Source organism: Elephas maximus, chromosome 3 (genome assembly GCF_024166365.1).
Source record: "Elephas maximus indicus isolate mEleMax1 chromosome 3, mEleMax1 primary haplotype, whole genome shotgun sequence".
Lineage (NCBI taxonomy): Eukaryota > Metazoa > Chordata > Mammalia > Proboscidea > Elephantidae > Elephas > Elephas maximus.
In genome coordinates this window covers 69,669,879-69,697,044 of record NC_064821.1, presented here as the reverse complement: position 1 = coordinate 69,697,044, position 27,166 = coordinate 69,669,879, and the positions used below count along the sequence as shown (strand labels likewise).

The window sequence follows — 27,166 nt, the reverse complement described above, 5'->3', positions numbered from 1 at the left end:
CATACTCACATACATAAACCTTAGGCTCCACCCCCTAACTGGCCAATGACTCCCTTCTGGGCCTCCATAAATCAGAGGGTTAGACAGGATGCATTCATTAATTCATCAAGTATTTACTGAGCTCAGACAATGGGCCAGGCACTGTGTTAGGCCCATGGGGATCTACGCTTCCTAGACTTGACACTCCAGTAGGGGAGGCAGGCACTAAGCAAGTAAACAAGGGCACACCTAACATTATGTCTATGTGCCCTTCCAGCCCTAAGACAGCTTCTAGGCTGCAAATTCAAGAACCACTGTCTCCCAGGCCCTGACTCCCCACTCTGATATGTGTTCCCTAGACCAAACTTCTTTGTTTCTGTTATCACTTTATTGAATGGGCTTTTGCTGTGAGCTCCTCTAAATCCTCTGTGGAACAAAGCCAAAGGTAAGTACACAAATGCTGACAAATTTAAATATTTCCAGTCACAGCCACAGTCACATCTTGGTGTGTGACACCCCGTACTGACAGCCTCTGCTCTGGAAAGCAGATACCTTTTCCTTGCTCTCCAACTGTTTCTTTTGAGTTGCAAAGGAATCAGCCCAGTGTCCTGGGATTTGGGCTACATTCTCTGTACCTATTCCGTTATAAACACCAACCCAGAGCCCTCTCAGCCTCCCAAGCTGAGGTCAGGCCTCCCTGGCTCCAACTCCCACCAGGAGATAATATAGTTAACATGATATGTTATCAGGAAGGACCAGTCTATGGAGAAGGACATCAAACTTGGGAAAGTACAGGGTCAGCAAAAAAAAACCCGAAAACTCTTAATGAGATGGACTGAGACAGTGGCTGCAACAATGGGCTCTAACACAGCAATGACGTGGTGCAGGACCAGACAAGGTTTCATTCTGTTGTACATAGTGTCACTATGAGTCCGAACCAACTCAACAGCACCTAACAACAACAACATTAGCCATGAACAAAATGCATCTTAATCTGGGTAATCACATTTAACTCTCAGAGTCACCCTGCAAAACAGGCAGAACGATGTGAGCTTCCTCCACACACACCCCATGTTAAAGCTGTCACTCTCTCCCAGTACATATACCTTTGTGGAAGGAAAGGATGGACCAGAGAGGGACAGAGGCTCTAGGACTTCAAGAAAAGGTCCAGGCTCTGCAGGCAGACCTGGGTTCCAAATCCCAGCTCTCTCATTTATTAGCTGTGTGGCCTTGGGCAAGTTACTTAGGCTCTCCGAGCCTTTTTTCTGATGTATAAAGTAAGGGTAGTAATACCCACTCCACAGGACTACCATGAGGATAGTGTGACTTCATGTAGGTAAAGGCCCTAGCACAATGCTTGCCACCTACATGTCCATACATTTGCACACATCTCCATATACTCTCATATTCGTACACACACACCTCCACGCCACACATCACACACACGCATCACATGTATATACCACAGACACACCTATGCTCACCCTCCCATACTCATACGCAGCACCTTCTCCCCAGCAGAGGCAGCCACCATGGCATCAGCAGCCCCAGCTTCTTCGGGGGAGAAGCCAGGGATGTAGTCAAGCTCTTGGCCATGCCAGAGAGATAGTCCTCTCTGGCCAGCTGCCCTAGCCTTCTAGAAGGCCCATCTCTGTGTCTCCCTATGCAGGACCCTCCAGGAAAAAAGCTGGGAATAAATAAGGACCTAGAATTTCAATTCTACAAGGTGTGAGGGAAGGCCTTCTGGGCAGGCTTGGACAGTCACCTCTCCAGGTGGGACACTGTCCAACGGTGTCATGACAGTCACCACCAGACACCCATGGCTTCAGAGAGGAGGTGACATGGACTTCTTGCCTGCCCAGGATCACAGAACATCCTCCTCCAGACCCTCTGAGCCCTCAGTGGGGGGACCAAGAGGGGATAAGGATGAGATGGCCTGCATAGAGGCCTTGGGTCAAAGGAGAGGCCTCTTCTCTAAGGCCCTGAACTACCCCCCTTCCATCCGGCTTTCTGACCTGATAGGCGCACCGCGGCCCTGTGCTGGCCTCAGCAGCACGGTGATGGTGTTCTCAGACTCGCCCAGGGGTGATGGCATGTCGGCATAATCAAAGCTGGGAGCTGGGAAAGGGGACAGAGACATCAGCACAGAGCCAGACCACTGGACCAGGAAAGCCAGGCCTCTAACCTCCCTGACACCTGTCCTCAGATCTCTTGCCCTTCAGCCTTAGCCTCCGTGATCCCTCTGACTGAGGTTCCCTGATCCCTGACTTTGGACACTGATCCCTTGGCTCAGCCCTCTGATTCCACTGACCACTGTCACCTGACCCCTCTGACTTAATCCTCCCTCACCCATGACCTCAATCCCTAAATGGCATATTTATCTCAGTAGGGATCCTCGGTACCCACTCCCAAGCACCCTCCCCATCTTCTCTGCTCACAGAACCCTGGGATCCTGGGCCACCCCCAGAGTTCCACCTCCAGGCTGGGCTGGGCAGAGCTCACCTGAGATGTTGGTGGTGATCTCGGTGAGTGCCGCCTGGCCGAAGCCTTTGCCCGTGCGGGCCCGCACAGAGAACAGGTAAGTGGTACCTGGGTGCAGGTTGGAGAAGACATGGTAGGTCTCATTGCGGAGCTTGGAGATGGTACGTCTAGGGCCTGGCACATTCACCGCCGGATCTGATGACTCGATGCTCTGGTAGCTGATCTGGGGACAGGATGGGCAGGTAGGCAGGCACAGGGGTAGGGGAGGGTAACACTGGCCCTGAAGTTCCCACCCATCAACTTTCAGTTGAGTTGGGGATGAGGCTTGGCAAAGGAGAGAGGCTTGGTGGGACTGTGGGTTCCCATTAGTCCAGGCCCCTGGGTGCCCTTCACCAAACCCTCCTTCTCTCAGGGCCCCCTTCCCCATAACCCACAGGGCAAAGACCCAGGCTGTAGTTAGGGGAACCTTGACAATCACCTCTGTTGCCCCCACACACTTCCCTCTCCAAGCTGGGTGCAACAAAGGAAAAGAGGATCTTCCTCCTACCTTCTACAAAGTGTCCCCACTGTAATAGGGGCCCAAACCCACCTCATACTGAGTGATGAGACCATTGGGTTCCTGGGGCTCCTCCCACTTAAGGAAGATCATGTCCTCCAGTGGAGTGAAGGTCAGGGACTCGGCTGCAATCCCACCAGGCACTGCAAGGGAAAGGCAGCATGGGGCAAGAGAAAGCGGGCTTTGGATCCAGATATCTAGATTCAGATTCTAGCCTTGCTGTTTCCCAGCTGTTATACTTGGACTACTCATTCAACCTCTCTGAACCTCAGTTTCCTCATCTGTGAAAGGGTGATGATAATAACCCCTCCCTGGTGGCATACTGATTAAGAGCTACGGCTGCTAACCAAAAGACCAGCAGTTCAAATCTACCAGGTGCTCCTTGGAAACTCTATGGGGCAGTTCTACTTTGTCCTATAGGGTCGCTATGAGTCGGAATCGACTTGACAGCAATAGGTTGGTTTTTTTGGTTTTAATCAGAATTAGGAGACCCTGGGTGGTGCAAACATTGATGTGCTTAGCTGCTAACTAAAAGGTTGGAGGTTCAAGTCCACCCAGAGGTGCCTTGGAAGAAAGACCTACTTCAAAAAAATCAGCCACTGAAAACTCTTTGGCGCACAGTTCTACTCTGATACACATGGTGTTGCCGTGTGTTGGAGTCCACTGGTCAGCAACTGTTTTTTTTTTTTTTTTTAAACCAGAATTAAATGAGATGATGTACATAAAGCCCCAGGACAAGTATCAGCAATTTCATGGGGTTCAACCTATTACTGAGTAATCAAAAATGATAGCTGTCATTTTCATTGCTGCGCAGGTTGCATTCAGCAGAGAAGAATGTTTGAATGCTCCTGTTTTATTCCAGTCGGATAGTTTTCAGAAAATATAGACATTTGTCAGAGAAACGAAAACAACAATTGCATTAGGGCGGCAGGTTTATGGGTAGAGATGTTTTCTCGTCTAAAAGTTTTTAATTACATAAACATATGTTCAATGTAGAAAACCTAAATGATCATAAAGAAAATGTATGGTACCTACAATTCCACGACCTAGGGATAAATACTGTCAACATTTTGGCATACCACCGATAAACCCTTTCAGACATGTTTTTTTGTTGTTGATTTATTTTGTTTTTGTTTTAGTGTATCATTTAACAATGGGCACAGGAATTTCTTCTAGGAAGACAATGGTCTTTGTTTAGAAAAACACCTGGATAAACCATTGAGGGGAAGCTGAAGTCCTAAGGCAGTGGAAAGCAGAAACTAGGATAGCAATCCACAGCAGCTAAGCTGCTCTGTGCTAAAATGAACAGTTAGCAAGGTGACTCCACTCTCTAGCCACCAAAATAGTAAAATGAAGAGAAAATCTCAAGTGTTGGTGAGGATACAGAGCAACCAGAATTCCCACATGCTGCTAGTGTGAATGTAAACTGGTACAAACACTTTGGAAAATTGTTTGGCTATATCTACTCGAGATGAACCCATGGATAGGAAGAGAATGAAGATGGTCAAGCAGCCCCAGTGAGACCCAGCTAGGGTGGGGTGAATTGGCCACAACATACCTGGAGGTGGGAGAGTGCAAAGGTCAATAAACTTTAAGAATGGGACAGTCTGACGTTCACCTTGAGGTTGATTGCAGTACTTCAGGATAAACCCCTCTGGTCCTCACCCTCACCCCAGCATATCCTCAGTGCAGGGCATACACACTACCTTGGGTGAGTGGGGTTTTGTGGAAATCAAGGAAGGAGCTGAATTTTGCATCTGGTCCAATGCTATGCAGAACAGAAAACTGCATGTGGAGCAGCAAGAAAAGCTATAAGCCAAGGTGCTCAAGAGTACCTGAGGATTTTCAGGAATCTGGGGAAGGTTTGGACTCATACAAAGTGTAAAACTGGAGATCTGGCTCAAATAAGCAAAGATCCTACCCAGCATCGGGGTTACACCAACCTGTCCTAACATTAGAGTATAGCTGTTAAGAGTGACATCTCTGAAGCCAGATGGCTAGTTTGAATTTCAGCTCTGTTATCTACCTCCTAGCTATGTGATCTTGGGCAAGCTACTTAACCTCTCTTTTCCTCATCTGTAAAATGGGGTAATAAGAGTAGCCTACTACATAGGGTTGCCGTAAGGATTATATACACTAATATATGAAAAGCACTCAAAATAGTGCCTGACATGTAGTAAATAAGTATTAGCTTGACATATGTAGCACACTGCACCCAACAATGACAGAATGCATACATTTTTTCAAATGTACCTGAAGAATTTACCAAAATTTAAACATATGCTGGACAAAAAAGCAAGGATCAAATTTCAAAAGACTAAAATTAGAATATGTATTCTGACCACAAAAGAATTAAGCTAGACATCAATAACAAAGAGATAATTAGAAAAGTACCAATTACCTGGAAATTAAGTAATATAATCCTAAAAACTCTTTGGTCAAAGAAGAAATCATAAAAAAATTAGAAAATATTTTGAACTGGATAGTAATGAAGACAGGGCATATCAAATTTGTAGGTATAAAATATTGCTGAAAGTCAAGAAAACCTAAAAAAGTAAAAACCATTCCATGTTCATAGACTGGAAGACTAAATACTCTTAAGAGGTCAATGTCACTCAAAGTGATCTACAGATTAGATTCAACACAATACTTATCAAAATTCCAACAGCCAATCCTCAAATTCACATGGAATTGCAAGGGACCCCGAAGAGCCAAAACAATTTGAAAAAGAAGAACAAAGAAGGAGGACTCATACTTCTTGATTTCAAAACACTCTATAAAGCTACAATAATCAAAACAGCCTGGTAGTGGCATAATGATAGACATATAGACCAATGGAAAAGAACTGAGTATCCAGAAATAAACCCATACATCTAGCATCAATTAATTTTCAAAAAGGGTGTTAAGTCTACTCAATGGAGACAGAGTAGTCTTTTCAATAAATGATGCTAGGATAACTGGACATCCATGTGCGAAAGAATGAAGTTGGGCCCATACCTAACACCATATATGAAAACTAACTCAAAATCGATCAAAGATCTAAATGAATGAACTAAAACCATAAAACTCTTAGACCAAAACATAGGTATAATGCTTTGGGACCTAGTTTTTGACAATGGATTCTTAGATACGACACCAAAAGCAAAAACATGAGGTACAAAAGAGATAAATTGGACTTCATCAAAATTAAGAATGTTTCTGCATTAAAGGACTTTATCAACAAAGTGAAGAGACAACCTACAGAATGGGAGAAAATATTTGGGAACCATATCACTTATCTAATGAGGGTTTGATATCCAGAATATATAAAGAACTCTTACAATTCAACAACAAAAAGACAACCCAATCAAAAAATGGGCAAAGGACCTGAATAGACATTTCACTAAAGAAGATAAACAAATGGTCAATAAGCATGTGAAAAAATGCTCAGAATTATTAGTTATTAGAGAAATGCAAACCAAAACCACAATGAGATACATTTCATACCCACTATAATGGCCATTATCAGAAAAAGCAAAATATATCGAGTGTTGAGAACATGGAGAAATCAGAACCCTCATCCGCTGGTGGGATTTAAAATTTAAGTTGCAGCCTCTGTGGAAAACTGTTTGGCAGTTCCTTAAAAAGTTAAACATAGAATTACAAATTATCATAAAAACCAAAACCAAACCAAACTCATTGCTGTGGAGTCAATTCCAACTCAGAGTGGCCCTATAGGACAGAGTAGAACTGCCTAATAGGGTTTCTTTACATAATTAGATTGCCACATCTTTCTCCTACTGAGTGGCTGGTGGGTTTGATGAACCAGCCTTTTGGTTAGCAGCCAGCCAAGTGCTTAACGACCGTACCATCAGGGCTCCTTAGAATTACCATATGACCCAGAAATTCCACTCCTAGGTATATAACTAAAAAAATTGAACACAGGGACTGGAACAAATACTTATACGCCAATGTTCACTGCATCATTATTCACAATATCCAAAAGGTGGAAACAATCCAAGTGTCCATCAATGTACGAATGAATAAACTAAATATCCATATGAAGGAATATTATTCAACCATAAAGAGAAATGAAGTTCTGATACATGCTACACCATGACTGAACCTTGAAAATGCTAGGTGAAACAGTCAGAGACAAAAGGGCAAATATCGTATGATGCCACTTATATGAAATATCTAGAATAGGCAAATGCATAGAGACTGAAGTTTATCAGTGCTTACCAGGGATAAGTGGGAGGAGGAAATGGGGACTTGCTGCTTAAGGGGTGCTGAGCTTCTATTATGGATGATGAAAAAAAAATTGGAAACAGTGGTGATGGTTGCCAACTTAATCAACATAATTAATGTCACTGATTTGTACATGTTAAAATGGTTGAAATGGTCAATTTTTGTTTTTTATATATATATGTACATAACTTTTTAAACCACAATACGATTTTAAAACTTAAAAAAAAAAAACTCAGAATCAGCAAAAGCAAGTCTTAGAGGGAAATTTAAAACCTTAAACACATATATTAGAATGAAGAAAGCTCAAAATCCATGATCTAAGCTTATATCTCAAAAGCTAGGAAGAATAGCAAATCAAACCCCCCCCCAAAAAAAGCATTAAATAGGAAAATGGAGGAGAAAATATACAATTAAAAAAATCAACAAAGTCAAAAGCTGGCTTATTGGAAAAGTTGATAAAATCTATGAACCCTTAGTAAGAGTCATTAAGAAAAGAGAAACCACAAATTACCAATAACCCAGAAACCAAACCCAGTGCCCTCGAGTCGATTCTGACTCATAGCGACCCTATAGGACAGAGTAGAACTGCCCCATAGAGTTTCCAAGGAGTGCCTGGCAGATTCGAACTGCCAACCCTTTGGTTAGCAGGTGTAGCGATTAACCACTACACCACCAGGGTTTCCAAATTACCAATATCAGGAATGAAATACGGGATATCACTATAGATCCTACAGACATTAAAGAAGCATAATAAGATAATACTATAAAGAACCTTATCCCAAGAAATTTGACAATTTAGATTAAATGAACAAATTTCTTCAAAAACACAGGACACAAAAACTGAATATTCTTATGTCTATGTTCTTATGGAGACTTGGTGGCGCAGTGGTTAAGCCTTCAGCTGCTAACCAAAAAGTCGGCAGTTCAAATCCACCGTTGGTTGGAAACCCTATTGGGTAGTTCTACTCTGTCCTATAAGGTCATTACGAGTCAGAATCAACTCAATGGCAACAGGTTTGGTTTGGTTTTTTAATACTCTTATACCTATTTTTAATATATTCCTAGTCTATCCTATACATTCCTATGTTTATCTTAAAAATTAAAACTGTATTCCCATATCTATTTTAAAAATTGAAACTGTTTTTAAAAACCTTTCCACAAAGAAAACTCCTGGCCCAAATGGCTTCACTGCTGAATTCCTCCAAACGTTCAAGAAAGAAATTATACCAATCTCACCCAAGTCTTCTAGAGAATAAAAATTAGCTATCGTTACTTTGTCGTTAGACAGTTGGTGTAATCCGAAGCAAAAAATTTCCTACATAAATGTCAATTCCAGATACTAAGGGCAACTATGGTAGGCACTCAGCACCCTGGGAATGGGATTGAGACTCTTACCATCCTCGTCAGTCTGGAAGGTGACCTCCTTGCCCTCCTTGCGCCCCTCGGGGTTCGTGAGCACGAGCCGCACCTGGACATTCTGATGGGGCAGCAGGTTCTTAATGGTGTAGCGGCTGGTGCCCCGCTCCATCTTCACACACTCCCGGAAGGTCTGGTTATGGCTGCTGCCCAGGGTGTAGTGATAGCACAGGGACACTGTGTAGGTGTGGCAACGTGTCACGTTGTAGCCCAGAGGTTCCCACTGCAGGGTCAGCTGACGGGCCTGGATCTCTGCAAAGGCCAGGCCTTTGGGGGCCCTCATGGGTTCTAGAGAACCCAGGGAGCAGAGAGAGGATGGCAGAGGAAAGGGAAGGAGAATAAGGAAGAAGGACAATGAGAGAGAGCATCAGACAGCTGACTGAAGCCATCCCTCCTTTGCCCCCAACAGCTCACCAAAAAAACCAAGGGACCCCTAAAACATGGAACAGGGAGTAAAAGTACATGCTTTGGAGTCAGGCCATGTTTGAATCTTGGTTCTGCCATTTGTCAGCTAACAACCACCAGCTCAGTCGCTTTACATCTCTGAACCTTAGTTTTCTCAACTGCAAAATGGGACAATAATAGGCCCTACCTCATAGGATGGTTGTGAGGTTTAAGGTAACATATAGAAAGTGTGTGCATCAATGGCTAACACAGAATAAGCCCTTCGAAATGTCAGCTATAATTTTTATTTACTAACACAGTTCACCTTCTAATTCAAGGTCATCCCAGACTACATCAGGCCAGTGTGCATCAACCTACTAGTGCATTTTTAATTTATTATTCCAAAATTGTTCTAAAACAGCTTATAGTAATACATATTATACAAGAATAAATAGAAATCAAGATGATGGGGGAGACAAGAGCCAAATAGTTAAATAAAGCCAGAAAATGTCCAGGAAACAAAAATGTATGCCATTGGGTCCTATGTGGTTTCTGAAGGTAAGGTTCAAATTAAATGGTGAGTTCCCTAGCTACCAAAGCGGAAGGAAAACATAATATGTTATATAATTATAGTGATTATGATGATGACGATAATGGTAGCTAACATTTACCGGGGGCCTTCTATGTGCCAGGCATTGTTCTAGAGGCTTTAAGTGCTTTATCTCATTTAATTCTCACTATAATCCAAGTAAGGAGCCCTGGTAGTGCAGTGGTTAAAGCACGTGGCTGCTAACGAAAGAGGGGGCAGTTTGAACCCACCAGCTGCTCTGAGGAAGAAAGATGTGGCAGTCTGCTTCCATAAGGATTTACAGCCTTGGAAACCTACAGGGCATTTCTACTCTATCCTACAGGGTTGCTATGAGTCAGAATCAATTCCACGGCAGTGCGTTTGGTTTGGGAAATCTAACTAAAACCAGGCAAAAATCTGTTGCCATCAAGTCAATTCTGATTCATGGCGACCCGATGTGCTACAGAGTAGAACCACTGCATCGGGTTTGCTTGGTTTACAGAAGCAGATGGCCCGGCCTTTCTTCCACCGTGCTGCTGGCTGGTTCAAACTGCCAACCTTTAGGTTAGCAGTCTAATGCAAACCACGTATGCCACCGGCTATTAGTAGCCCTGTCTTCCTGATGTGGAAACTGAGGCACAGGTTAAGCACAGTCACACAGTAAGTGGTGAAGCTGGAATCCAAACCTGGTCAGGTGGCTCCAGAATTCATGCTCTTAACCACCACTACCCTGCCTCTGGATGAGAAACTTACTGTTCAAAAAAACAAAAAAAAAATCACAGCAATGCCTCAGAAGAGAGACAGCTATCTACTAGGAAGCAGAAGCACGTTGTTGTGCTTTGTGGCCCCTTGACAACTCTGTGGGGCGAGAAGATCATGCCCATTTTATAAAGAAGCTGAGGCTTCTGAAGCAAAGCTAGGATGTAGCCCAGGGTCAGCCCCCAGGCCTGGCTCTGCATGGGTCAGCTGTGTGATCCTAAGCAATCTCTGGGCCTCAAAGTCCTCATCTGTAAGATGAGGGGAAAAGCCAAGATGACTTCTAACGATCCTTTTCTCTCTGGCACCCTGATTGGCACCCTGATTCGGCGAAATGCAGTTTTGTCACTCTCAAGTTCCAGAAACACCTGCTAAGGGCCCCTAATTAGAGGAGCTCAGAACATGCCTTAATGAACAGGTGAGAAAGTGCTGCTGCTTGGCCTCTTCAGACGATTAAGCACGACCTTATTATCCTTTTTAATATGATTAATTTGCTCAGAATGCCTTTTACAAAGAAGACACAAAGGGAAACATCAGCCCAGCCTGCTCTGAACTCAGGAGTGCGTGGGCAGCACAGCTTTAGAAGCTGGCCCCAAGTGCAGCACAAGTTTCTGTTCCCACCCAGGAACTTCCCTTTCTGACCTGTCTCCAGTCATGGTATCAGTTCACCAAGGAGAGTTATTCCGGCATCCGTTAGGAGCAAGGCCTACCCCGACTTCTTACAGCAAGTCTGGCTCCCTTCTCCCCACAAGGCATACCCAAGTCCCATCCCACATGGACTTTACGGGGCTGGCTCCCCATACACACACTTCCTTTGGGATGCTGGCTGCAAGCCCCCTTACTACCCTTGTGCTTCCTGGTCCACAGAAATTTTGATATAGTTTTGTTTTAATCCACACCATCCATTTGTCAGTTTGTCGTACTGTGGCGGCTCGTGTGTTACTGTGATGCTGGAACCAGCAGGATCACCCATACTGGACAGGTTTCAGTGGTGCTTCCAGACTAAGAAAGACCAGGAAAAAAGGCCAGGCAAACTACTTCTGAAAATTAACCAATAAAACCTTATGGATCATAACAGAACATTATCCGACTCGCTTTTGGACATATCACGGGGGGATCAATCCCTGGAGGAGGGCATCATGTTCGGTAAAGTAGAGGTCCAGCAGACCAGCAAGGGCGAGAGAGAGATTCTTGGTGAAATGGACTGGCACAACATCCACAACAATGGACTTGAACATGCCAGCAATCGTGAGAATGATGCAGGACCAGGCAAGATTTTCTTCTGTTATACATAAGGTCTCCATCAGTAGGTGTCGACTTGATGGCAGCTATTTATCGATCTTGTCGTAATCCATCATTCTTACGTATTTGGAACGGAGGGGGTGGGTTTTGAGTGTGCTCACTCTGCCATCTGGTGCAGAAGTCCCCACGTTATTCCTTGACTTCCTGGTTCTAGTATGGCCTGGCGGCCCACGTGTGCTTCCCAGTGTGCCTATGGGAGCTGAGGTACCACTGCTGTATTTGCACTGGTGAGAGTGGGCCTTGGTTTCCTGCAGCTCTGTTCACTCGATCCCCCTCCCCTGTAATACCAGCCCCACATTTATCCAATCTTTTCAAGCTCAGCCGAAGTACACTGCTTTCTTTGCCCTCCTGCAGCATGTAGAGGAAGGCGTGAAAACTTAAATGTAAACTGATGACATGAGCCAGGTGGAGACTACAGTAAACAGGACAGTAGGCATCCCATCCATACGGGAAAGCTGCTACTCAGCTCCCGACGATTGTTGCCATGCAGGACTACAGGCTTAGGGTTGTCGGATCCTCCCATTTTTCAAGAAAATCCACAAATTCCAATTTTTATGTGAAATCTCCAGATTTTTAAGTACTGGCAACTTACTCCAAACCAAACCCAGTACCGTCTAGTTGATTCCAACTCATGGTTTTTTTTTAAACCACCTTTCAAGGCACAAAATAGCAACCTCTGACTTGAAGGATGAAACTCCTAACCTCATACTTGGGCATCTCATTCTCCAAAATGTGTGTTAACTCCCATCCACCTAGCCAGACAGAGGGGTCTTCGAAGAGAAGGCCCATTTCTCTCTTTTCTTCCTACAATGATCAAATCTGGGCAGATCCAGGGTGCTCAAATAGTTTGTTGACTACAGGCTGATATGTTGATTGAGGGGTGTGAATTAATGAGTCTCTCTGCGTTTCCAAAAACCATCTGGCACCCAGACACACTCTCTTCAGCTGCCAACACACACTGGCAAAACAGAACGCAGGGATCTCAAAGCCCCATCCGTTTAAATTCCACAGGACTGCAGGCAATGCAGAGATCAAAGGTGAAAAGCACATTAGAACAGGGAGCGTAACTTTTAACATCTGTTAAATTCAGTCAAAGTGTGTTGGGTTTAGTGCTGCTAATAAAGATGTAATAACCCTGAAACGTTCGACTATTTCTCGTGGAAGGGGCTGTTGACTGGGGTCAGGTACACCAAAGTTCAAGTCCCATTTCCACCCCTTGTTAAGCTCTGTGACTTTGGGCAAGTTATCTAACCCCCTTTGAACCTCAGGTTCCTTGACTGAAAAATGGAGATAACACCTACCTTAGAGAGTGACAGGAGCTCTGGTGGCGCAATGATTAACTGCTCATCTGCTAACTGAAAGGTCAGCAGTTCGAACCCACCAGCCGCTCGGAAGGAAAAAGATGTGGCTGTCTGCTTCCATAAACATTTATGGCCTTGGAAACCCTATGGGGTAGTTCTACTTTGTCCTAAAGGGTTGCTATGAATCAGAATCAACTGAACGGCAGTGGGTTTAGAGAGTGAGTGTAAGAGCTACATGAGGTGATTTGAGTCAAATGACTCACTAATGTGAAACGGAATCCCTGCGTGGTATAAACAGTTAACACATACTGCTGAGTTAGGAGTTTGAGTCCCTCCAGAGGTGCCTCAGAAAAAAGGCCTGGTGATCTATTTCTGAAAGAGCAGTCACTGAAAACCCTATGGAGCACAGTTCTACTCTGATACGTGTCGGGTCGCCATGAGTTGGAATTGACTGGACGGCAACTGGTGGTGGTGTGAAATACTAGTAGCAGTATAAATTAATACGACCATTTTTTTTGTATACACGTGAATGTCCTTTCTTGAACCACTTCTATTTATCCTAAAGAAATAACTCAGAAAAAAAAAAAAACTCTAAGCACTAAGTTTTTCAATGTAGTTTTATTTATAATACTAAAAACCAAAACCAAACCCCTTGCTATAGAGTCGGTTGTGACTCATGGCAACCCCACATGTCACAGAATAGAACTGCTCCATTGCGTTTTCTTGGCTGTAATCTTTACGGAAGCAGTTTGCCAGGCCCTTCTTCTGTGGAGCCACTGGGTGGGTTCAAACCACTAAACTTTAGGTTAGCAACCGATCTCAAACCACTTGCATCACCCAGGGACCTCTATTTATAATAACAGGGATCTGAAAACAAATAGTCCAACAACGCAGGGGTATCCAATGGACTTCTCACAGTCAATAAACACAATAGTCACAAACAACCTAACACATATGCAACATATAACACCAAGCAAATGAAGTCGAATACAGAATGCTATCTACAGTCCAACGACAAGGGTATAAAAATGTGCACTGTAGGCACATGGGCAGAGATTTGAAGAACACAGAAAAACTAAAACAGTTGTTGGGCTGGGTGATGAGATTTGGGTGATTTTTTTTTAAGTCCCCTTTACTGATGTTATATTATTGTTTTCATAGTAAATAATACCATGAGAAGGGAGCTTGGTGAGAATGGAGGAGATGACAACACAGCTGGCCAGCAGCAAAACAGCTACAGGCCAAAGCACCTAAGCAAAGGAGGGGGTGATGGTGGCACCAAAGACAAGCTCTAACCAAGAGGGGCAGGATGCGTTTTGGTTGCATCTGCCTGGCCCAGCTCCAGCTTCTGTCCTGGTTGGCCTATGGAAAATGCTTAGCTCAGTGCCCAGCACAAAGCGGATGCTCAGCACGTGACAGCTGTTGTTGTTGCTGTTAAAAACAACCGGGTTAGAAATCAGGGGATTCAAATTTTGATTCTGGCTCTGCTGTGGATTCACTGTGTAGATTTGGGCAAGTGATTAAATCTCTAAATCTCAGTTTACTCATCTGTAAGGCGGGAACAACAATAGGATGGCGAAGTGGAAAAATCAACAGCCACCACCACGAAACCTGGGTTCTTGATCCACTGTATGGTGGCAGGCAAGTCCCTTCCCCCTCTGGGTCTTGGTTTCCCCATCCGGACACTAAGTGGAATGGAATAGAAATTCTCTATGGAACTCTTAGCTCTGATTTCTTTTATTCTAAGTGCCTGGCTAGAAGTGGCTTTGAAAAGTAAAAACATCATAATAATGACAGTTACCATTTACTAAGTGCGTTCTCTGTGTTAAACACTGTATGTCACATGCATTTAATGCACTTATATGCAATTACCTGCATTTAATGTCCTAAACACTGGAGGGCCCCCTGGACTCTCTTTTCCATCTACACTTATTCCCTAAAATCTAAAGACTAATCAGAGGTTCTCAAATTGACATTTGGGGCCCAGTAATTTTTTGCTGTGAGGGGATGTCCTGTGCATTGTAGGATTTTAGCAGCATCCCTGGCCTCTACCCCCTGATGGCCAGTAGCACCCCCCCTCCCCAGCTGTGACAACCACAAATGTCCCCAGACATTGTCAAATGTCTCCTGGGGGACAAAACTGCCCCCAGTTGAGAACTACTAGTGTAAATGATCTCATCCAGTCTCACGGCTTTAAACACCATCTATAGCATCTCTATGCTAACAACTTTCAAATTTATATCTGCAGCCTGAACCTCTTCCCTGAACTCCGCACTTGGGTATCCATCTGCCTGATGGATAGCCCCACTTGAACAACTAATCGCCATCTCAAAGTCAACACTTTCTACATGGAAATCCTGATCTATAACACACCCATCAAACTTGCTACTCCCACAGTCTGCTCCATTGCAGCAAATGACAATTAACCCCATCCCTCCAGCTGCTTAAGCAGAAACCTTGGAGCCATCCTTGATTTTTCTCTATTTCCCTTTCTTGTAGCATATCCAATCCATCAGCAAATACAGTTTACTCTACCTTCAAAATACATCCAGAATCTGACCACTTTTCACCACCTCCACCCACTCCACTCTGCTCCAAGCCATCATCTTCTCTCAGCCTCCTCACTCGTTTCCCCTCTGGTACCCTTGCCTTCCTGGAGTCTATTCTCCACAAAGGGTCCAGAGTGGTCCTTTGAGACAAAAGAAGATGATGTCACTCTGCTCTCCAAGTCCCCCAGTGGCTCCCCAGATCACTCAGCATAAAATGGCTCTGAGGCCCACATCCCCAGCACGACTTCACCCTCATCTCCTGCCATCACCCCCTCAGTCACTAGACACAGTTACACGGGTCTTCTTGTTGCTTCTCACATATGCCAAGCATGCTCCAGCCTCCAGACCTTGTGCTTGCTGTTTAATCTGCCTGGAATGTTCCTTCCCCCAGCTTTCAGCTTGGTTCAGTCCCTCACCTCCTTCAGGTGTCTGCTCAAAAGTCACCACCTCAATAAGACAGTCCTTTGAGCTTTTTTAAAATGACAACCCTCCTACCCCCACATTCATCCCTTCTCTGCTTTATTCTTCTTCACAGCACATATCATTATCTAACAAACTATATATTGCACTTTCTTACTTATGTATTGTCTGTCTCCTCCCACCAGAACATGAGTTCCATGCGTTATTCCATAAGGAACTCGTGTGCCAGTGGTCTTTGCCTGTCTTGTTCACAGCTGTACATCCCTAACAACTGGAATATAGTACCTGGCACATAATATTGTTGTTAGTTGCCATCGAGTTAATTCCAACTCCTGGTGACCCCACCTGTGCAGAAATAGAACTGCTTCATAGGGTTTTCAAGGCTGTGATCTTTCAAATGCAGATCACCAGGTGTCTTAGTTACCTAGGGCTGCTATAACAGAAATACCTCAAGTGGGTGGCTTTAACAAAGAGAAATTTATTCTCTCACAGTCTAGGAGGCTAGAAGTCAGAATTCAGGATGCCAGCTCCAGGGGAAGGCTTTCTCTTTCTGTGGGTTCTGGGGGAAGGTCCTTGTCATCAATCTTCCTCTGGTCTAGAAGCTTTCTGTGCAGGAACCCCAGGTCCAAAGGACACACTCTGCTCCCGGTGCTGCTTTATTGGTGGTATGAGGTCCCCATGTCTCTCTATTCGCTTCTCTCTTTTATATCTTTCAAAAGAGATTGGTTTAAGACACAACCTAATCTTGGCGATTGAGTGCTGCCACTAATCCCACTTCATTAACATTATAGAGATAGGATTTACAACACATAGGAGAATCACATCAGATGACAAAATGGTAGACTATCACACAATACTGGGAATCATGGACTAGACAAGTTGACACACGTTATTTTGGGGGGACACAATTCCAATTTATAACAGTGACACAAATTCAATCCATAACACCAGGCCTGTCTTCTGAGGCAACTCTGGGTGGATTTGAACCACCAGCCTTTCAGCTAGGATTCAAGTGCTAAACTATTTGCACTTGAATGAACTGTACGTTAAATCTGCATGGTAGAGATTACTATTATCCCCACAAGGGAACTGAAGCTCAGGAAGGTTAAGTAACCTGACTCAGATGCCTCAGGTAGGTGACTCTGACTCACCACCCAAGGGTCTCCCCAAGAGTGGCACTATGGGGTACTTGTCAGGGATTGAATTATGTCCCCCAAAAATGTGTGTACCAATTTGGCTGGGCAATGATTCCAAGTATTGTTGTGATTTTCCTATGTGTTATAAATTCTGCCTCTATGATGTTAATGAGGGAGGATGGGCGGCAGTTGTGTTACTGAGGCAGGACTCAATCTACAAGATTGGATTATGTCTTGAGGCAATCTCTTGAGATATAAAAGAAAGAAGCCAGCAAAGAGACAGGGGGACCTCCTACCACCAAGAAAGCAGTGCCAGGAGCAGAGCGTGTCCTTTGGACCTGGTTTCCCTACACAGAGAAATTCCTGGTCTGGGGGAAGAATAAGGAGAAGGCGGACAGAGAGAGAAAGCCTTCCCCAGGAGCTGACACCCTGAATTTGGAGTTTCAGCCTACTACTGTAAGAAAATAAACTTCTCTTCGTTAAAGCCATCTGCTTGTGGTATTTCTGTTATAGCAGCACTAGATAACTAAGACAGTACTAAACTAGATTTCAAACGGTTCACCAGCTTTAAAAAACACTGGAGAACACTGAGAAGCAAAAATGAATCAGTAAGTAAACCCCAACCTAAACCTCACACCTTATACAAAAACTAATTGAAAATGGATCATGCACTTAAATGTAAAATGTACAGCTATAACGCCTTTAGAAAAATATAACAGAAACTCTTGGGAATCTAGGGCTAGGCAAAAGCACAATCCATAAAAGGAAAACCCAATAAATTGGACCTCATCAAAATCAAAAACTTCTGCTCTGTGAAAGCTCATGTGAAGTGTGAAAACATAAGCTACAAACTGGGAGAAGATATGTACAAACCACACATCTGACAAAGGACCAGTAGCTAAAATATATAAAGAACTCTCAAAACTCAACAGTGAAAAAAGCAAACAACTCCAATTATAAAATGGTCAAAAGACATGAAATAGACATTTCACCGAAGAGGATATACAGTTGGCAAATAAACACATGAAAACACGTTCAACATCACTAGCCACCAGGAAAATGCAAATTAAGACCACAATGAGATAGCACTACACACCTCTCAGAACAGCTAAAATAAAAAATTATGATATCCATGATGGCAAAGATTTAGAAAAACTGGAATATAAAATGGTACGGCCACTCTGGAAAACATTTTGGCAGTTTCTTATAAAATTAAGCACACAATTACGTATGATCTAGCAATTGTACTCTTGGGCATTGAATCCTGAAAAATGAAAAGTTATGCTCACACCGAAACCTGTACACAAATGTTCATAGCGGTGTTATTTGACATAGTCAAAAATGAATTAGCCAAGATGTCCTTCAACAAGTGAATGCTTAAATAAATCATGGTACATCCATACCATGGAATATTATTCAGCAATGAAAAAGAATGAAATATTGATACATACAATGACTTGGATGAATCTCCAGGGAATTATACTGAGTGGGAAAAAAAAAAAAAAAGCCAATCTCAGTGCCAAGATAATTCAATGCGAAAAGAGATGATTGAACTCTGTTCAGTATTTTGACTGTGCTGGTGAAGACACTAATCTACAAATGTGATAAAACTGTATAGAAATACACACACACACACACACACGAGTACAAGTGAAACTAGAGAAATCTTAATAAGATCTGTGCATTTTATCAATGTCAGTAACTTGGCTGTGATATTATACTATAGTTTTGCAAAATATTTCCATTACAGGAAACAAGGTAAACTTTACACAGACCCTCTGTATTTTTCTTACAAATACCTGTGAATCTACAGTGATATTCTAATAGAAATATCAATAGAAATTCTAATAACAAAAAACTGAAATCACAAAGTGAGAAACTTGTTCTGTCCTCCATTTTCCTTCTGATTAAATAACCTCTGGTACAGGTATGCCTTCCCTCCTAAGAGCTGTTTTACCCTTGTTAACAATGCCCTTGCAGACAACAGAATTCAGCTAGATTTACTAACACACTTTTATTTGATGGTATTTAGTTGTTTATTTTTTTCAGATGGTATATTTAAGGATTAAGAACACAGATTCTGGAGCCAAACCATCGGGTTGCGTTCTCCACTCTGATCTTGGGCCAGTTATTTATGGTCTCTTTGTACCTCAGCTACCTCATCTGTGAAATGAGTATAACAAGTGTACCTAAATCGTGGTGTTGTGAGTTCTAAATCAATAAAGGTGTGTGTGCATAAACACATATTTTTAACAGTGTCTGGCACAAAGTGATAGCTATTATTACCTTTACCATAACAAGGATTAAGGGGAAATCATGACATTTTAGAAAGCTTTAGAGAAGCAGATCCAAGCCATACTACCTCTCGGAACGTGCCCCTGAGCTCCTCAGTTGCCCTGAGCCCACATCCGGGTGTCTGGACATAGGCCAGGGGCCAGGGAGCCCCGGCTGCACCCACCTGCGCATTTCGTGCGGCTGATGAGGGGCGGCCCTGGGCGGCCTGTGCCGCCATCACCCGGGCGCGTGAGCAGCACGCTGATCTCGTACTCGGTGTCCGGGTCGAGGTGCCACAGCTTGTAGGTCTGCAGGCTGACAGCGTGCACCTCGGCCCACGGGCCGCGCGCCATGCGGTACTCGATCTCCTTGCGCACGATGGGCCCGTCGCCAATGATGGAGTTGGTGTTGAGCTGGATGATAAGGTAGGTAGGGCCTGCGCGCAGCAGCTGCGGGGGCGCTATGGGTGTGGGGGGCTCTGCGAAGGGACGGGGAAGCCGGGACGCGGAGCCGACGGATGCCGCTGTGAGACCCTGACCCTTAACTCTGACCCCACCACATCCAAATCCCCAAGAGTCCTCTCGGTCCTCCCAGATCCCTTAAGCAGCCACCAAGCCCTGGACCAGACCGCCTCTCCTGCCCCTACTAAATCCCCAAACCCTAAGGGGCACCGGTTGGAAAGTCTTGCCCCGCCCATCCTCAGTAAGACCCGGGCCCACCCTCACCCTCAGCCCACACCCTTCCCGGCACTGCCTTCGGAATCCCCAAGTCCCAGCTCCTCAGGCTGACAGCACGCCCCCTCCAGTCAACCCCTAGGCACCACTCATCTCGCTTTCACCCTGACCCTGCCCCACCCCGCCCTGGTCAGACCCCAACCCCAGCCCTCGCTCAACCGGTGCGCCGGCCGCCAGCGTCAGTGCACTGACCCTTGACAATGAGCTCGGCGAAGTTGGAGACGCCGGCGCCGCGCGGGGCCTGGGAAACGCAGCGGTACAGGTCCTGCTCGTCGCGGCCCACGGCGGCCAGCGGGAAGGTGGCCAGGAAACGCCGGTGGCTGATGTGCCGCACACCAGCCGCGGGCACCAGCTCCCCGCTCTGGCGCTGCGGGGAGGGACAAGGTGGCAGGGACCGGGGCGCCGGGGACTGAGGGGTCCTGATCCCGCTCTGACCTGGGCGAGGGGCGATAACTGTCCTGTACCCGCTTACCCACCCCTCCCCGGGGCGGGGCGGTAAGGGGTTCCCGGACCAGCTCCATCACGGCAAGGTGCGGGATTAAAGGCAGATTAAGAGAAGGTGATCGCTGTGCTTTTGGCGGGAAGAGGGATTAGGGGATCCTGGAGCTGTGTTGAAAACCCTGGTGGTGTAGTGGTTAAGTGCTACGTCTGCTAATCAAAAGGTCGGCAGTTCGAATCCACCAGGCACTCCTTGGAAACTATGGAGCAGTTCTACTCTGTCCTATAGAGTCGCTATGAGTCGGAATCGACTCGTGGTTTAACGGAGTTGTGTTATGTCCCGGGAGAAAGGGGCACCCAAAGAGTCAGAGCCTTGGGGCTCACCATGAATGAGGGGAGAGCCAGGACGCATGTGTACGGATATCGGGGGATAAAAGCAAGTCTCAGGAACCCGCAAAGAAGCCAGGGCCAGAAGCCCCTCTTACCTGGAGGAGGAACCGCTCTGCCTCGGCCACCCTGCCTGCCGCCATGCACTGGAAGGAGGCGTTCTGGCCCGCATTGACCTCCACGTCGCCCAGGCGGGAAAAGTGCGGGGCTTTTGCTGCGGGAATAAAAACACGCGGTGAGCTGGGCCTGTGCCCCTGCAGGCAGGAGCCGCGGCCGCCCGCACCCCTCTCCCCTGCACCCTCAGTGGGCTGGGACTCACCACAGGGGTAGCTGAGAAGCAGGATGTCGTCTAAGCCCATGTAGCCCCTGCGGTCTGAGGAGATGAGGGCCTCAAACAGCACCTAGGGGAGGCGGGAGGGCCTGTCATACTGACCTCCCTCCACCCCTGCCTGGTGAGGTGCCCACAAGAGCCCCCGTTTAGCTCTGCCCCAGCCCCATCCACCTCAACCAGCTAAGGTCAGCCCAGCTCACGCTCACCCTCTCCACCAACCCTGTTGTGGGAGCCGAGACAGCATCCAGAGCTAAAAAGGTCAAGGCCAGGGCTTCCATCCCAACCCTGGACTGTTAAACCTTCAAGCAGCTTCCCAGCTAGACAGTTTCCAGGTCAGCACTGTTCCAAATTATTTTTGCCCCTCTGAATAATAGACTATTCCTATTCACAAATGACCCCCGATGCTGAACCCATACGGACCCTGGTCACTGAATAACCCAATGCTGACCACAGACCGGCTGCGGATGCTGAACACAGACCAACTTCAACCTCTGTCACTCACTAACTAATCCCTGACCTCAAGCTGACATTTTCCCCCACCCCCACCCACAGCCTGACCCCAGACTGAACCCAGCCCACCTGATACTCATTGGGCCAGAAGGTGCTGACAGCCAGCTCAGCCTGGTGCCATTGATGGCCATGGGATCCAGTCATATTCCAGACAGCACTGCCCAGGGGGCCCCCATTGACTCGCACGTAGACACCCAGGGTGCCCGGGCTGTGCCCATCCTGGCTGTACAGGAAGTAGCTGAACTGCACACAGTGGGTATCATTCTCGCTCAGGCTCTGGAAGATGACATGGGCCCGCTGACCTGGGCCGTGCTGGGAAGCATTGACCATCAAGTAGGAGCCTGGAAAGAGCAGGAAGGGTCAGGAACTGAGGAGGATTGGGGGAGGACCACGGTCAGGTGGGTGCTAGGGAGAGAGGCAGATACAAAGGACTTGAGGCACTTAGACCCACTGGAGTCAGGGGTTCTGAGTTCCGGGTCCAGCTCCAACTCGCTGGCTAAGTCCCTTTACTTCCCTGGGCCCCATTCCCAAAGGAGAAAGTTGAAGCAGCAAAAAAGGAAAAGAAAACCCACAAATCTGACTTTGTCAAAACCCTTCTATAGCTCCTCACTACCTACACAACCAGCTCAAGCTCCTGCCCTCCCAATCCCCACACTCTGAGCCATCCTTGGAGGCAGGAGTCAAGAGCCTGGCACGTAATAGGCCCTTGAAGGCTACCTCTTTCAAAGCCTTCCCTACATATCCCACTGTGGCTTCTCTCCTGGCCCTTGGATCACTAATAAAGTACATGTTCCAGCACAGGCTCTGAATCGAAGCTGCATGAATGTGTAGAACAGAGATTGAATGAAAGGACTCTAGCTGCCCTTCTAGCTCCGACCTCCTGAGTCTAAATTCCAGGGAAACAAATTCCCTTGATTTCCACCCTGGAGAAGGATGGCCCTGTCTCTTCCCCAGAGATCCAGGCTGCATGCTGACGAGGAGCTGGGGAGCTAGACACTGCAGGGTCGGGCTGGAGGATTATGGCTTCCCTTCTAGAGGAAACCGCTACAGTTAAGAGCTACGGCTGCTAACCAAAAGGTCAGCAGTTTGAATCCACCAGGCGCTCCTTGGAAACCCTGTGGGGCAGTTCTGCTCTGTTCAATAAGGTCGCTACGCTACGAGTCAGAATCGACTCGAAGGCAGTGGGTTTTGGTTTGGTTCTAGAGGAAAAAGGCCCCAGCAGCTGCCAAGGGGCGCCTTCAGCTAACCAGCGACGCTGCCTCTGGGGCTTGGCTGTCAGCCAACACAAGCTCATTCAGCTCCCAAACCACAAGGCTCCCTGCTCTGAGAGGACTCCCTGGGGACTCCACTGCTGCTGGAGGGGATATCATTCATTTCTGTGAGCCAGGAGCCATGCGGAGGCGGCTCCTATATCAGTACTGGTGGGACAAGACAGTGAACACAGGAAGGGGCACATCCGCATCCTATCTATCTCCTCCTATCTCCTGCTCTCTGTCCTGGGTCTGAATCTCCCTCCTTCCTTCTCTTCCTTCTCCCGCCCAACTTCCTTCCCTAGACTGTGAGCACTAAGAGAGCAGAGACTGGCCCCTTGCTCAGCCCTACATCCCCAGTATCTAGCACAAGTGTGGACCCTTGCTAAATACTACATTTCTCTTTCTCCTTTCCCATTGGGTATGTCGCAGAGTCCACACATGGTAGTCAGAACTGGAAGAGGTGAATTCAAATCAAGTTCCTGGTACCTGAGTGCAGACCCTGTGCCAGGCCAAGGCTGGGCCCTGGGGATATGGAGACGGGTCCCTGCTACATCGGGTACCTTTACAGATCACTCTCAGACAAGTGCAACTATGATACCTGCTAGTAGAGAGTTCAAACAAGGAGCTGAGAGCCCTGGAGGTGGAGATGAATGCCTCACGTAGGGCACAGCGTGAGCATGTTCAGAAGGCGGAGGCAGGGAGGCCGCCAGGAGGCAGGACTAGCGATGGGAGATGAGTTGTGGAGGCCACCTGTGCCAGATCCTGGAGGCGCCCTCTCCTGTTGGCTTCAAATCCCAGCCCCAACTCTGGCTGGGTCTTTGGTGCCCCTCACTCCGTGCCCTGACAGCAGGTGCAAACTCAGCTGTGCTGTGAGCTAACCCGGAAAGGCTCTGGCCCACTACTGTGACTGGGCAGGGGGAGGGGCTCCTTAGGCTGTCCATTTCTGGGGTTCGATCAGCAGGAACATTTGGTCCTCACACTAGGAATAAAATTGTAATTTGGCCTCCATCTGTTTTATCTTTTCTTTATTTCCCAATTAATTCTTAACCCAGGCAGTGATGAGGGGTGCTAGTTTAAGGGGTCCTCAAAGACCCCAAACAATAGCAACGAAACATTAATTGAGCCCCTGTATTATACCCCCATGCTATGGACTTCATAGGCATTATCTAATAACCCCGTCAGGCATTATCTAGCAGAACATTATTGTTCTCCCCATTTTATAGTTAAGAAAATGGAGGCTCAGAGAGGTTGAGTAATTTGCCCAAGGTCACACAGCCAGTAAAGTGATGGACCCAGGCTTTGAACCTGGGTCTTGGTGACTCTAGAACCAGTGCTCTAGGGGGCCATCATTGGAATACAAGGCCAGGACTAGAACCCACATAATTATTTTCCTGACTCCCAATTCAGTGCTCAGGATGCAGAAGTGTCCCATCCTGAGATGGGGTGGAACAAGGTAGAAGTTGGGAAGGATCTGGGACTTCCAGGAAGAAGGGCATAGAAGAAGGAAGTGTTTACACACACCCAGCCCCCGATGTTAGTGCTCTGTCAGCATCTTCAAGTCCTGGGTAGACCAGGGTTCAAAAGCTCTCAGAAAGAAGAGAACCTCCAGAAAGGTAGAGGATTCAGGAAGACCCAGTGGGAGCGGGGTGGATCCTAAGCTGAGCGCAAGGGGAGTAATGAGAAGTGGGTTTTAACCTACTTCATTACCTGGTCCTGCATCCATTTTACAGCTAAAACTACCTGATATGCATAGTTGCACAGCATTCAGAGAGCTCCCCATTCACAGTGTCATGTATTCATCACAGAAACAAAAGTAGATGAGGCCCAGAAAGGTTGAGTACTGTGCCCAAAGTCACACAGCAGGTGGGTAGAACTGCCCCTAGAAGGAGATAAAGGGAGGATGGGGATGGGGATGGGGATGGGGATGGGGATGGGGATGGGGATGGGGATGGGGATGGGGATGGGGATGGGGATGGGGATGGGGATGGGGATGGGGATGGGGATGGGGATGGGGATGGGGATGGGGATGGGGATGGGGATGGGGATGGGGATGGGGATGGGGATGGGGATGGGGATGGGACATAGACTCACCATGGGGCAGGTCCACAGGGGTCCGGGTGCCAGGGTGGCTCCGTACTTGCTCCCACTGAAAGTCGTTGTACTGGGCTTGGCTGTACTCACAGGGCACTCCTGGGTCACTCACCTCCTCAAAGGTACAGCCGGCTGTGAGGGCAGGACCTGGTTAGCTCAGGCCGGGGCAGGGCTGCCAGCCAGGGAGGGTACTTGGAGCTGCCCTCCATGACCCCATCGCTGTTGCCTCCTTCTACTCAGGCCTACCCTCCTCTCTTCTCTCTCCTCAGGTCCTCCCCGAGCTATTCCCACTCTCTAACAAAACTGTCCCCCCCGCGCTGCCTTCTCCTTCTACTAAAACTCCCCCTCACTGCCCTCTCCCAATAGCAAGACCTCCCCACACTGTCCACTCCCCCAGAACTCCCCAGGGCCCCCCGCACACTGTTCAACCATCCATCAGAGAACGTCCTCAATAAATACTAGTTATCATTATTACTATATCACTGGAGCTTCACAACAACTGTGCAAGATCAGAACTAGAATTATCCCTATTTTACAGATGAGTAAACTGAGCCCCAAAGAGGCTAAATGACTTCCTTGAGGTCATACAGCTAGTGGCAGAGGTGGGGTTTGAACTTTGATCTCCTGCCTTCTAGCCAAGTTTCCATCACCATCTTCACACAGAGGACAGACAATGGACACTCCCCTACCCCACCCAGGGACTGGCACGATTATGAATGCCCTGATCCAGCCCTGACAATATCTCCTTAATAGAACAGCCATCAGCACCAATCATCACATGCTTACAAGGAGCCAGGCACAGTGTTAAATGCTCTAAGTACACAGTCTTGTTTAGGCCTCACCTTCTGAGGCAGGTACCACTATTATTCCCATTTGACAGATGGGCTTAGGGGATTCATTCATTTGCTCAAAGTCACCCACCTAGGTCTCTGCCTGCAAGGATGTGAAACACAAAAGCACAATCATACGTGGACTAAGCACACATATGAACTAGAGGAAGCAAATCCCCATGATTTAGAACCAATGGTGCAGTGGTTATGAACTCAGCCATTAACCAAAAGGTTGACAGTTCAAATCTACCAGCTGCTCCTTGGAAACCTATGGGGCAGTTCTACTCTCTCCTATAGGGTCGCTATGAGTCGGGATTGGCTCAACGGCAACAGGTTTATTTATCAATAATACAGATTAAATGTGGAAAGCAGGGTAGGGGGTAGTTTGAATACGAAGAGCATACTGAAATAGACACAAGTGCTCTGGTTGGTAACAAGATCGGTGTATCTTAGCTTGCTCATCAAAGCCCTGAGTAGGCATCTCATAAACCTGAGAACACCACCGGTTCAGGAACTAACTGCAAACCAGTTCCCTACACTCACTCCCAAAACTTAACGCTTGGGGCCCCCACAGGGATAGTCCTGAGGGATCTGAGACTCAGGAGCATGCCTAAGCAGGCCTCAAAGAAACAAGCAGAAGTCATGCTAGGCCCTGTCCTGGGTACGTGCCAAGCACTGGTACTTCTCCCATTTAACAGATGAGGTAGGTGGCTAAGGCTCCCAGGGGTAAAGGAATTTGCCCACATTATAACATGGTACATAAGTAAGTAAGCTTTAGAGTCACACAGACTTGGGATTGAATTTTGGCTGCAATTTACCAACCCTTGTGACCGTGGGCCTTTCTGGGCCTCAGTTTCTTCCATCCATACACGGAGTTGTTGAGGTTCTATGCAGCGGTCCACTTAGCACAATGTCTGGCACAGAGTAAGCACGAGGAAATAGCTGTTCCTAATATATGCCCCTTGAGTCTATGTAAGTAACAGAGGCAGGATTTGAACCCATGTCAGTCAGATGCCAAAGTCCATGTTTCCCACCAGTGAAGCCTTCAACATGAAAAGGTATAAACTTGAGCTGCTTCCCAGTCTCAAGGAGAGAAGGGGAGAGGGATAGACAGTAACTGGAGAGTGATTGCCATGTGCCAGGCACAGTGCTGGGCTCCTGCTCACACAGCAAGTGATGTCACTTTTAGTAGATTCAGGTGTCCATCTCTAACAGCTACTTCTCTGTGTTGTCACGGGGATCA

General features: G+C 46.7%; 1 protein-coding gene across 9 annotated transcripts in view; it reads right to left on the bottom strand.

The window, feature by feature from the left end:
* PTPRU (protein tyrosine phosphatase receptor type U) overlaps positions 1-27,166 on the bottom strand; it is a 98,727-nt gene that overhangs the window by 56,312 nt on the left and 15,249 nt on the right. For 8 of the 9 annotated variants that reach the window (XM_049878488.1, XM_049878492.1, XM_049878487.1 and 5 more), the window contains exons 2-11: positions 25,094-25,225; positions 21,819-22,090; positions 21,228-21,309; positions 21,007-21,122; positions 20,276-20,450; positions 19,534-19,827; positions 8,639-8,947; positions 3,050-3,159; positions 2,482-2,683; positions 1,995-2,097 (exon numbers count right to left, since the gene is read on the bottom strand). In XM_049878488.1, the coding sequence (XP_049734445.1) occupies positions 1,995-2,097; positions 2,482-2,683; positions 3,050-3,159; positions 8,639-8,947; positions 19,534-19,827; positions 20,276-20,450; positions 21,007-21,122; positions 21,228-21,309; positions 21,819-22,090; positions 25,094-25,225 (1,795 nt within the window). The remainder of the gene's footprint in view (positions 1-1,994; positions 2,098-2,481; positions 2,684-3,049; positions 3,160-8,638; positions 8,948-19,533; positions 19,828-20,275; positions 20,451-21,006; positions 21,123-21,227; positions 21,310-21,818; positions 22,091-25,093; positions 25,226-27,166) is intronic. The other variant, XM_049878493.1, reaches the window with a different exon arrangement.